Genomic DNA, 12,954 nt, shown 5'->3' with positions numbered 1-12,954 from the left:
TACCACTTAAGCCCTAATTGCTCCTGATGAGCAGGTTGGCACCTTGCATGGTTGCCTCTGCCGTCGGTGTGTGAATGAATGAATGAATGGGTAAATGTGAGGAACAAATTGTAAAGCGCTTTGGATAAAAGCTCTATATAAATGCAGCCATTTACCAAACTACCCACGGCGCAGCTTTGTCTCAGCCAGTCGTGGAATTCACTGTGTGTACATGGTATGCACCAAGCGTCCCACAGGAGTCCCTCTAGGACCTAGTCTAGGACCACAGTTGGCCATGCCTAGCCCAGTCCAGTGAAAGACTTAGCAGATCATTGGAGCTACTGCCACAGAAACTATCTTGCTAGTATTAGATTAGATTAAAATGTATTGACATCATACAGCACAAGTACTGTACAGTACAACAAAAATAAGTTTGGCATCCAACCAGAGTGAAAATGTAACAGTAAAGTGCAATAGTAATATACAATGTACAGGTGATTAAACCATGTATAAAATATATAAATGAGTACTACTGAGTAATAGTGCTAATCAGATGTATGTACAGTGTTGTAGTATTATTATGTACAGTAAAGTAAGTCATACTGGCCACAGATATGATATAGTATAGGTATGTACATTTCACTGCAGTATATTAGAGAAAATCATAAACATAGCATATTTAAACTAACAAAATGTGGAAGTTGTTCTCACGTGGCTAGCTGCATGACATTCCTGTAGCAGCTGTACAGGGAACTCTCTGCGGCTGTCCGGTACTTAGCCTTGTATTTAGGCCCCACTGTGTGAATGATGAACCTGGCTGCCAGGTTGAAGCCCTTGGTTATCTTGGCCTCCCCTGTCCGACACCCTGCAAGGCAAAGACATGGCAACGAGAACAGTCATCCTGAGGCAAAGACATGGCAACGAGAACACAGTCATCCTGAGAACACATGTGGCCATGTCAGATGTCACCTTGAGCAGTGGTGGCTATCTGAAAACTCAACAGACAGTCGCATTTCTCTCCTCTCCCCAGGCTCCTCAAGGCCGTTCCTACCGCCGCCTCTACTGCTCCATGGAGCCCGACGCTGCTATGCTCTGCTTCGTGCTGGTTGCCGGACTATAATCAAATCAACTCTAAATGGATCTAATCAGTGGATTGCATATTTTTTTTCAAGAAGCAGAATAAGGCTAACCCTCTCTGCCTATTGGGACATCATAATCGGGCTACCAACTTGAAGACGTGGTCATTTTTGGATTATCGAAGCTTTTGGACTGCAATAAGAAGATTTTGGATCTGTTTACCGCGCACAGGACCTACCAAATGAACTGATTAAGACACTTGGACACTTGGACTAATAATGCATTCAGTCATTTGGACGGAGTTGTTCAAACTCACTCCACTCAAATCAATAGAGTTATATTTCACTCTATTCAAATCAAATTTAAAGTGACGTGGCTGGGATAAATGTGCCAGTCAGTCAGACAAAACAAATTCCTGGACCAAGGTCGAACCATGAGCTGCTGGAGTCGAAGGCCTTCTGGGAGATAAGAGTGGCAAGCGGCTTCCCCCACCCCCAATCCCTACCCAATCCCCCCTCCCGCGTGTACGCCCGGCGCCACTCCCACGATGGTGACGGCAGCCGACTAGTACGCGCGCTGGAGGGGGGGAGCCTAAGACTGTCTCATCTAGCCCTGTAACAACCCCAACCCACTCCCCCCTCCTTCCGTACATGGCGCTGCCTATGACGGCTGCCAGTCTGTTTGCGGTGGTGAATACGCATATGTCTCAAGGCTCTGTACCATTATTACTATCTAAAATGTAATAATTGTGGAATATTACTGTAATGAGCTGTATGTGTATGATCCAAGCGTCCTACGATCCTCATAGGAGCATAACAGAAAAAAGCATTCCATGTGAAGGTATTCTGTATTTTTGCATGTCAACTAATAAAGAAACTTGAAACATGTAATAAGATAAGATCAAAATAGAAATACAATGAATAGATATGAAATCGGGGGTGGGAATTAAGTCCCACAGCACCCAGTGCCACTGTACCCTTGAGCTTGAGCAGTTCTTCCCGGAGCTCGGGCCCAGCGTGCTGGTGGATGCTGTCAGAGATGGGGTTCTTGTCTGTCAGCGACTCGTTACTGGTGTTGACTATGGCTGTGCAGTTGAGCAGGGCAATGTCGCCTTTGCTGTTGTGAAGAAAAAGCCAAACACTGTCAAATTATGAAACAGATTGATTGATTAAAAAGTTTATTAACAGATTGCAGAATGGGTACAGTACAGCTCAATACATACAATTGTTAAGGGGATGCAGACCAGAGAAAGACTTTCGTCTTGTTTACATCAGGGTCCCCCATTTTATGCTATGACTGACTGACTTTGGTGGTTTTCAAACTTTTAATGAGGTGACCAAAATTATAATTGACCAAAAACAAATATTAGGGGCTATAACCTTAACATCTAAACCATTTTTAGCCAACTAACCTACTAGCTTAGTGTTTTACTAAACCTGCTTTATGTTGCAGGGATTAGGGAAGGATTTTGGGGGTAAAATAGAGAGCAACTAACAAACTCCTCCAGAATAGATCATTTAAAGATTCATAAAACACTGTGGAGATGATCGTTCCTGTACACCAAACACACGTTTAACATTCTGCCATGTTCACATTTAGAATATGAAGTTCCAAGTAAAATCCTTGCCCTACGAACATCAATGAACAATCTGCATTCCACCTCTGTGGTGTAGAGTTAGCCCCTCCGGTTTTTGCTGAAGCCTAAAACAGGGAACTGCTCAAGCATGTGTTGAAAGCACTCGGTCACAAGACCAGCGAGGTCCTCAAGTATGAAAAGCCTAGGTTTTAACCCTTTCACTACCACACTACCAAATGGTTAACACTTTGATTGCCTAAGGCTAAATTCATGATATACCATAGGTTGCCAGCTCTATTTGTCTATGTAGAAGTTCCCCTTCTTTGCAGGGCTATAACTTTTTAAATTCTATTGCTAAATTGCCATTATTAGGGCCCATTCAATGTCCTATATGTATTGTTCAGGGTGTATGAACGTTAAACTTTTTCATTCACATATTCATACTAAAATATGATCTAAAGTATAAGTATGTTTTCATCTCTTTCTGCAGCTTTCTCCAGAACGTGATTTATAGCCCCAAATGCATTATATTGATGATCAAATACAGTTTGATAGCAATCGGCGCGATATAAAAAAATCCAACTGGACGGACTTCTGGAAGTTACTACACGTAATCTGATGTTGACCGGATGGCCGAGGGGGCGTTTATAATTCCGTGGGCAGCGTTATACCATTCATCTAATGTGGGTCAAATGTTCATCAGTATCGTACACATTGAAAAATAACGCTGAATCTTACCGTATCTTCCTCGCGCCGTTGGGCGATGAGCGTGGAACAGACATTTTCCTATTATGGGATATAGAAATATCCGGTCCATTTCCAGGTTGTATAATAATATATACGTCCAAATCATGTTGTTTTTTCGAGTTATTTGCAGCGATCGATGTTCACTGTGTGAAGACTGAGTCTCTCTAACACTAGCGAGTGCCCGGACCCCATATGGAGTGAGTCCTACCGGGTTAAAGGTAACATCAGTTTTTTCGATCTGCCGATCGGCCACCAGATGGCGGTCTTGAACCGCTAGAGGATTGAGAGGAGATCACACTTGTGTCTCAGGGCCCCGGAAAGGAAATATGATTCCGATCACAGATTTTTGAAATATTGATATCAAAGACGAGTTACGGCGTCTTCGGCAACTTGAGCATGGCGGGGAAGGACGCCTAAAAGCGTCTTCCGGCAGTTAAAGTGTTAACCCTTTCACTGTGACAATACACAAGGTTAACCCTTTCACTGCCACACGACAAAGGGTTAACCCTTTCACTACCACACTACAGATGGTTAACCCTTTCACTACCACACTACAGGTGGTTAATAAGACCCATTTAGGAGCGCAAGAGGACAGAGGAGCCACACAACAGGTTTACAACTCAAAGGGCATTTGCAGTCATTCTGTCAGATGGTAATCACTTTAGGTTGAAACAGGCCTGGCTGGCGATCACCACCTCCCACTTCCTGTTTTACTGTGTGCTCCTATCTCTGGTTATGTACAACATTAAGCTGGTAAAATGCTTAGCGGTGGCGAATGGCAAGTGAGCAACGTTATTATCCTCTGTTGTCGAGAGCCTCTGCACAGCAGCATCAGCAGAACCTGCAGAGGTAGAATTATCTGTGGACAACCAACACGTGAGCCTCCTTCCTCTGATGGGGTTGGAATCTGAAAAGCCCACGATGATGCTGCACTTTGTAAGGGTTCACACCGATTTCCCCCCATTTCATCTGTATTTACACAAGGTTTTACGACTGTATAGACCATTTCAAACTTTGACATAAACATTTTAAATGTGACGTTCATTTCCTGTTGCAGTGTGTTTGCTAATACAACAGCTGACAGGAAACAGGAACAAAGATGCCCCCCTAACAACTTAATTCCACTGAAAAGGTCTATAGTGAAGACCTGTCTGACATAGCTGCCTTGTATCAAACTGGTTAGCGTGTGTGCGTGCATGCATGCAGATGCATGATAAGCCTACTAGCCAGTGTCACTGGAGTCTAAAAGCGTGTGCACGAACTCATGCAACACTTTCAGATTTCAATCTGTACTTCATGTCTGCTAATGTGTATATAGTACATACATACAGTATTATGTGCATCAGTGGTGCATGCATTCTACATCCTGAGTTGCGTTCTTCATTGAACTGAGGTATTTTCCTCGCTGCAGGAATGCGAGAGAGGAGGGGAGGGCTGTGGGCACCAACAAGGCTCTTACTGAGAGGCTCCTGCCAGCCAGGCCTGAGGACTGTCATGTGTTTTTCCAACAAAAGAGGATTTACAAGGTGTTGGTCGGTCCGGTCCCATTCTAGGAGCCCACGTGGGAGGATGTGCAGCGGGAGAGGTAGAGGCACAGCACAACACTGTAAGATCGCCCGATAGGTTTAAAATATATATATATATATTAGGGCTGTCAGTTTATCGCGTTAATTAGATTAATTAATTACACAGCAAATAATCGCGTTATGAAAATTAACTCAAAATTAATTACAAAAAAAAGTTTTTTTTTTTTTTTTTTTTTATATAATAATATTTTTTTTGTATCTCATTCATTCCATAAGCATGTAGAATACACATTTACAGATTTTTTTTTAATATGGTCCATTTGCATGTTCTTGGTATCTGATTCTAGGGACATCTATGAATCTCAGGGAATGTATTCCCAGTGTCAGAAATACTGTGGGCTAGATCCACAAAGAATGGATTGTACGGTGCAAGTTGCACCCTTACTTACAATTCATTATGAATTGAAAATGGGGGACCCTGATGTAAACAAGACGAAAGTCTTTCTCTGGTCTGCATTCCCTTAACAATTGTGTGTATTGAGCCGTACTGTATTGTACCCATTCTGCAATCTGTTAATAACATTTTCATTCAATCAATCAATCTGCGCTGTGATTGATTGAATGAACATTTTATTTTGAGTAAATTGTAATGAACCAAATGAGAATATCAATAAATCTTTTTTTATCTTTGACTGTGAATAACACCATGCTCAAATTGACCAGACCTGAAAAATCTAAGCAAATTAATAGATGGAAGATGATTAAACAGAAGGTTTTGTAGATACAGTACTGAATTCTGCCATCCGGACACATGCAATTTGAAATATGATTATAGAATATAGAATATGAGGCATAAAATGGTAATGCGATTAAAATGTGATTAATTAGATTAATTAATTACAAATCCTGTAATTAATTAGATTAATTTTTTTAATCGCCTGACAGCACTAATATATATATTAAGGCTGTCAAATATATCGCGTTAATATCGCGTTAACTCCCGATTCTATTAATGCCACTAATTTTTTTAACTCAAGATTAACAAAAAAAAAATTAAAATTTACTAGACTTCACTCAGGTGTATTATTGATGCTCTCATTGATACTATGTTTGTTTCTGAAGTGCGTGTGTGTGTGTGTGTGTGTGTGTGTGTGTGTGTGTGTGTGTGTGTGTGTGTGTGTGTGTGTGAGATATAGAGAGAGAGGGGGGTGAGAGAGATGAGGAAGGGGCAAAAGAGAAAAAGAGCTGGGAGAGTGTGTGTGTGAGGGAGAGAGGGGGGTGTGTGATTAATCAGCCCTTGTGTGTGTGAATGTAACAAGTTCCTAACGTTTTCTTTCCCCTATTATTTCATGCACACTTTATTCATTGTTTTAAATTATTATTTTCTTTTAAGTTATTTTGTGCATCACTCTGTTTTGAATTTGATGCATGAGGGTCATCCTTTTGTGTTAAATGGCTGCACAAAGCAAGCATTTGTTGACTCGCATGTTGATAAGAGTATTAAAACTTGGAACTTGAAAAAGATCTGTTTAAGGTAAAAAAAAAAAATTAAATTAAAATGCGATTAATTTGCAATTAATCGCGAGTTAACTATGGACAATCATGCGATTAATCGAGTTAAATATTTTAATCGTTTGACAGCACTAATATATATATATATATATATCTTTGAATTGATAGAATGGCCATTTAAAAATGATATTCTTTAAAATGGTAATTTGGTTGGCTGGTCTGGTGCACCTCAAAATGGCTACCATAGGATGTAATGTCATGGAAGTAGGGCTGACCTTCGAATTCTTTTTTGGAATTCTTAGCTTCGGGGCCGAGATTCGATTTTAATTCGAAGCTTCGAGAAAAAAAGAAAAACTATTACATTTTTATGTTGTGGGACTTGTACAGCACTGTTTTCAACTTTGTCAGTGCTGTAAGGTTTAAACCTTAGACAAACAAAACACTTTGCTTTCATGAAATATTGTAAGCAGTCATTTGAGGCTTTATAAAAGCAGCAACACAAATCTGTCAGTGCCGAGTCCGACCTCATCTTAAATAACAAACAGCATTGCTTGTTGTAGTTAACAAAGAGAGGCAGAGTTGATTTAGCAAAAAAATTTAAAATTAAAAAAAAAAAAAAAAAAAAAAAAAAAAAAAATAATAATAATAATAATAATAATAATAATAATAATAATAATAATAATAATAATAATAATAATAATAATAATAATAATAATAATAATAATAATAATAATAATAATAATAATAAATAAAATAAAATCATATATATATTTTTTTTTCTTTTTTAATAATCGAATTTTAGTTTCATATTCGAATCCCATGCCCATCGAACGAAGCTTCGAAGTATTTAAGACAGCCCTACATGGAAGGCTGTGTTGTTTGGTGCCACACTTCCACATATAATGTTGTCATGGAAGGCTGTGTTGTTTGGTGCCACACTTCCACATGTAATGTTGTCATGGAAGGCTGTGTTGTTTGGTGCCACACTTCCACATGTAATGTTGTCATGGAAGGCTGTGTTGTTTGGTGCCACACTTCCACATAGACGGTTGGCACGGGGTTCCAGGTGGTCTCCCAGCAAAATGAGCAATAGTTTAATTTCTCTAATATTTGATTTACTAGAAGTTTAGCCCAATGAGAGAATGTATAAAAAGGACTATTCTGATCAGAGGTCTCTCCACTGTGATCACCCCACCAACAGTATAGGCAATTGGGGGGAGTATGCAGCCTAATATGTATCAATTTGAGTGTTGTTGATTGTTTATGTGATAAGATAAGCGCTATTAACTCATTCTGCGCCATCGCTTAATGCGCCAGAGGGCGCCATTACGCCAGCGCTGTAAGTCAATGGGACGCTTTGTTCACTTGCGAGTGCTTAAAATGAGTGCTGTCAGGCGATTAAAAAAATGTATCTAATTAATTACAGGATTTGTAATTAATTAATCTAACTAATCGCATTTTAATCGCATAACAATTTTATGCCTGATATTCTATATTCTATAATCATATTTCAAATTGCATGCAGGATGGGGAATTCAGTACTGTATCTACAAAACCTTCTGTTTAATCATCTTCCATCTATTAATTTGCTTAGATTTTTCAGGTCTGGTCAATTTGAGCATGGTGTTATTCACAGTCAAAGATTAAAAAAAATGTATTGATATTCTCATTTGGTTCATTACAATTTACTCAAAATAAAAATTTCATTCAATCAATTACCGCGCAGATTGATTGATTGAAGATGTTATTAACAGATTGCAGAATGGGTACAATACAGTACGGCTCAATACACACAATTGTTAAGGGGATGCAGACCAGAGAAATACTTTCGTCTTGTTTACATCAGGGTCCCCCATTTTCAATTCATAATGAATTGTAAGTAAGGGTGCACCTTGCAATCCATTCTTTGTGGATCTAGCCCACATTATTTCTGACACTGGGAATACATTCCCTGAGATTCATAGATGTCCCTAGAATCAGATACCAAGCTTCCGGTTTAGCGTTAGAATGGAGTAGGTCGCATGTGACACAGCTGCTCACCCGTTATTTTTTTTTTCGTTTTAAAAACATATTTTTAAACCATTAATGCGTTTAAAACTTGACGCATATATCAACTGAGACTATCAACTAACTATATTGACCAAAAGAATCGAGATGTCACCAAAGAAAGACACAGCGAAACCAAAACCAGTCGAAGAGGTCCCGCCGCGGGACCCAGGATTCGTACAGCGGACAGCAGGAAATATAGACTTGACAGAGGCCGCTTCAAGTTCATCCCCATCAAACACCTCCGCAGATACCGAACATATCATCCGGAAAATGGAGGAAATGGGGAAGACAATAATGAAGGAAATGATCCTCCAATCACAACTGTCGGAGAAGATAATAACTCAAAAAGTAGATGCTATTAAAGAATCTATTGAAGGCAAAATTGATGCGCTGAGAGCGGACGCCGACGCACAGAATAAACGCACCGAGGCTCTGGAGAAAGTAGTGGAAGCCCACGGAATCAATTTCACTCGCATCTACAATGAAGTAGAGGCTAACAAAGTTAACCTAACTGCTGAGATGAAGGGGAACTACAATGAAATCAAGACGGAGCTCAGCGATGTATTGGGATTGCCCACCAGTGGCCCGCTTCTGGAGGTCAATAGCGGACAAACTGTCTGATCTGTGTGGCTTAACTATCCCATTCACAGCTGTTACGCTACTCCTGAACGATATAACGACACTACCCGCGCCCGTACAACTGAAAAGGGTTGTACTAGCTGGCGTCACAGCGGCGAAGAAGCTAATAGCAATGAGATGGAAGGAGCCGGAGAAGCTCACAGTGATTAACTGGGATCCTAACACTGTTGGATGTGATTTATCTTGAGATATCCACGGCGCGGGTGATTGGGGTGGGGCAGGCAGGTATCGACCTGTGGTTGGCAACAGCTGAGAAGGTCAGGACCGCCGTGTGCGGCTGAGCGGGGTTGGGGTGCTTGTTCGGGGGAGTCCAGCGGTATCGTGGGAGGGGGAGGAGGAAATGTCTTGTCTGTCTTGTCCTTGGTGTTGTCCTCTTGAAATTAACTTGGGATTTTATTGGGGGGGAGCTATTCACTTTTACACGGTTCCTGTGAGTCTATGGAACACCTCTGTAGGTGTTTGTTACGTTTATTAATATAGGGCCACGCGGCCGGGAAACGGGGCTGAATACTGGGAAAGGCCATTCATTAGATAGTACCCCTTGATTTAATTTAAAAGGTTGAATTCTGTTTTCTTTTCTTTTTGTCTTATAAATTGTTATTCTGTATTATTATTGTTTTTGTTATTTTTCTGTGAAGGTTGGTGTATTGTGGATGTGATTAATGTGTTGTCTTGTTTCATGTAAATAATAATAAAAAAATTTGATAAAAAAAAAAAATCAAATTGCATTGGTCCGAATGGGAGAATTCAGTACTGTATATACAGAACCTTCATTTTGATCATCTTCCCTTTATTAATTTCCTTAGATCTTTTGTACACATGATCTCAAGAGGGTACTGAATGAGCTCAGTGGCAGTTTTTTAAGTTTGGTCATTATTATCATGGTTTTATTCACTGTCAAAGATGAAAAGAAAAATAATAATTCATATTTTCCTTTGTTTCATCACAATTTAAGCAAGCCTAGTAATGGACACAATATTTCTGACACTGAGAATACATTCATTGAGGTCCATAGATGTTCCTAGATACCAAGAATATGCAAATAGCCCTTGTAGAAGTGGAGCAATATTCCATTTACCTAGGTATACATTTTATGCCGATTTTCACCTGGGGTGAATGTCTGAAGGAGTCGACTGAAGGCTTCTTGTCCTCTGCAAAAGCATGCAATTGGTCCACTGATGGATACATCTTGATATTTGTCTAGTCTAGTGTGTTCATTAGATGGGTGAAATCCTCTTTCAGTGCCTCTGTGCCTGTTTTCGTAGGCAGTTAGCCTCTGGTATGCGTGCCATTAGCGTTAGCCACGCTTCTAGGCCTCTTTTCTTTTGGAAAGAATGATAAATATTTTTTTTTATTTTTTTTTATTACAAGATACAAGATACAAGAGTTTTATTTGTCACGGCATACAGGTATACAGTGAAATGCGGGGGGGTCTCGCCTGCAACGATGTGCATAATAAAAGTAATAATAATAAAGTCCAACCAATAGAGCGACATTATATTCGACTAAGAGGTTGGCCAGTCCACTACGGCTCCTTTCGACCGATTAGTCGACTAATCGATTAATAGGGGTCAGCCCTAGTGCAGTGTCCAAGGTGACCAAGGTGATGGATGCCTCGGGGTCCTGGCCAAGCTTGTAGTGACTGCTCTACATGCACCTCCGAGGCATTGGATCAGTTATTCACCGCCGTCTGTCCGTGGTCCTGTCAACTGATTAACAGACTGTTAACAGATTAACAGTCAACGCGGTTTCATTGCTGGGTTAAGTACTTCTATTCTATTCACATAATACGCTTACTTCATATATCTACTCCATTCACATATATGCCTACCACTTGTATCTATTGCTATGTCCGCCTACTACAATCTCATGAGCTGTCTAACGCCTGTCCCGTCTCCCTGTCTTCCTATGACTTGCTGTCCTGGAGTGTTGACCGGAGTGTTGGACGTCCCGTGACGAAGGCCGGGAGATTGCGACCCCCTCTGCGTGCCCCCCTGTCTTCGGAGGTCTCGTAGTGGTGACCGGAGTGCCGGATGTCCCGCGATGATGTCGGGAGTTCGCGACCCTCTCTGCGCCACCCCCCTTCCCCCTGTCTCCGGCTGTCCCTGAGCAACGACCGGAGTGTTGAATGTCCCGTGACTAAGACGGGGAGGACGTGACCCTCTTGCGCCGCCCCTGTGCCTCAAATAGATCCGCTATCAACTCTATCTTTAATCTTTCAAAATGTTCAGTTGCTATCGCTATTAGCTCTATCTTTAATTTTTCAAAATGTACAGTTGCTATTGCATGCACTCATCTGTGTCTCACCACACACATGAGTGCATGCTTACCAACTGTCCGTCTGCAACACTACTATCACCGACATCTAAGAAGGGAGATCCCCCCTTGAACGGCCCTTCTAAGGTTTCTCTCCTCCACATTGCCTGTGGAGCTTTTTTTCCCTATTGTTAGGTTTTAGTGAGTTTTTCCTTACCTTCGCGTGGGGTATGTCTGGGAGTGCTTGCATTCTTTCATTTATTTGCATTCATCTAAAAAATGTTTGGACCCTATGGTGTTCTTGTTCTGTTCTTGACTTATTGTTATGTTGTCTTCTTGACTTGTTTAAAGAAGACCTGTACGGCCCATGGGGACATTAACGTGTGTTGTCGGGCCCTATAAATAAATTTGATTTGATTTTGATTTGATTTGTGTGTGTAGATTAGGGCTGCAACTAATGACTATTTTGGTAGTCGACTAATCTGTCAATTATTTTTTCGATTAGTCGACTAATCGAAAAACAATTATATATAATTTTTTTTTAAAAGAATACATTTTTAATTTTTTTTTTGCACTACCTATCTTTGTGAAAGTGGCTTCTCAGCTCTGGTCCAGCTGAAGACAGAGCAGAGGAACAGATTGGACATTGAGCATGACCTCAGAGTTGCTTTGAGACTCTTGTCAGGACCAAACAACATCCCCAGTTATCCCATTAGTTCCCCCAAACGTACTGTCGGTCTGTTATGTTAAGCTAAGAAGTCTGGCCTAACAAAAATAATGGTTTGTTTCCGGTTGCCGACCGACCCTGCCTATTTAGGTGCGACCCAATATATTTTATGAGTTTAAAAAAATATATATATTAAAAAAAAAATCTTTTTTTTATTTTTATTTTTAGAATAAAGTTTCATAGAAATCTTAGTCAAACCTTTAGTATTATGGATATTAAACATGCTGGCAGAGTACATGCATCCATGTTGTTGTGAACATTTTAATTAAATAAAGAAATTCCCTATCCATAGTCGCCGTGGGAAAGAAAATAAAAAAATAAAATAAAATAAATTCCCTACCTACCCATGGCCTAACTGACAACCAACAGGAAACAAACAATTTTTTTTTATGCCTCTTCAGCTATTTTTTTTTAAATTACTAATCGACGCAACAATTCCTCTGCGACGATTTTTTATAATCGACATCGTCGATTATGTCGACTAATCGTTGCAGCCCTAGTGTAGATGATGGGTTGTTACATGTTAAAGGCCCAGTATGTGTCATAACTGTTAATGATTGTTTAAAAGGTCAACAAGATATGTTTGTTTTGCCTTCACTGCAGTGGCGGCTGCTACATTCTTTCCATGGGGGGGCGCTATACCAAACATTTTGCAAACATGTACCACGCATTGGCATGTCACTGGCAGCGGACAGCTGACCAAGCAACACACAACCAGTCAAATAAAGTACAGTCTAATTCACAACTTGAAACACAATATATAAATAGAAAAGTTAGAAACAAACTCGCTCCGTCTCCAAACACACGCAGAGAGAGAGAGAGAGAGAGAGAGAGAGAGAGAGAGAGAGAGAGAGAGAATCACGTTA

The 12,954-nt window shown here is 40.4% G+C and overlaps 1 protein-coding gene across 2 annotated transcripts in view; it reads right to left on the bottom strand.

Moving 5' to 3' along the window:
• Positions 1-12,954, bottom strand: part of gdap2 (ganglioside induced differentiation associated protein 2) — a 183,708-nt gene that overhangs the window by 161,983 nt on the left and 8,771 nt on the right. For both annotated transcript variants that reach the window (XM_084314771.1, XM_084314772.1), the window contains exons 3-4: positions 2,033-2,172; positions 691-844 (exon numbers count right to left, since the gene is read on the bottom strand). In XM_084314771.1, the coding sequence (XP_084170897.1) occupies positions 691-844; positions 2,033-2,172 (294 nt within the window). The remainder of the gene's footprint in view (positions 1-690; positions 845-2,032; positions 2,173-12,954) is intronic.

The sequence above is a fragment of the Notolepis coatsorum genome (assembly GCF_963971535.1).
Source record: "Notolepis coatsorum genome assembly, chromosome: 5".
Lineage (NCBI taxonomy): Eukaryota > Metazoa > Chordata > Actinopteri > Aulopiformes > Paralepididae > Notolepis > Notolepis coatsorum.
Note: the sequence above shows the minus strand (reverse complement) of the source record. Positions and strands in the feature narration are given on the sequence as shown.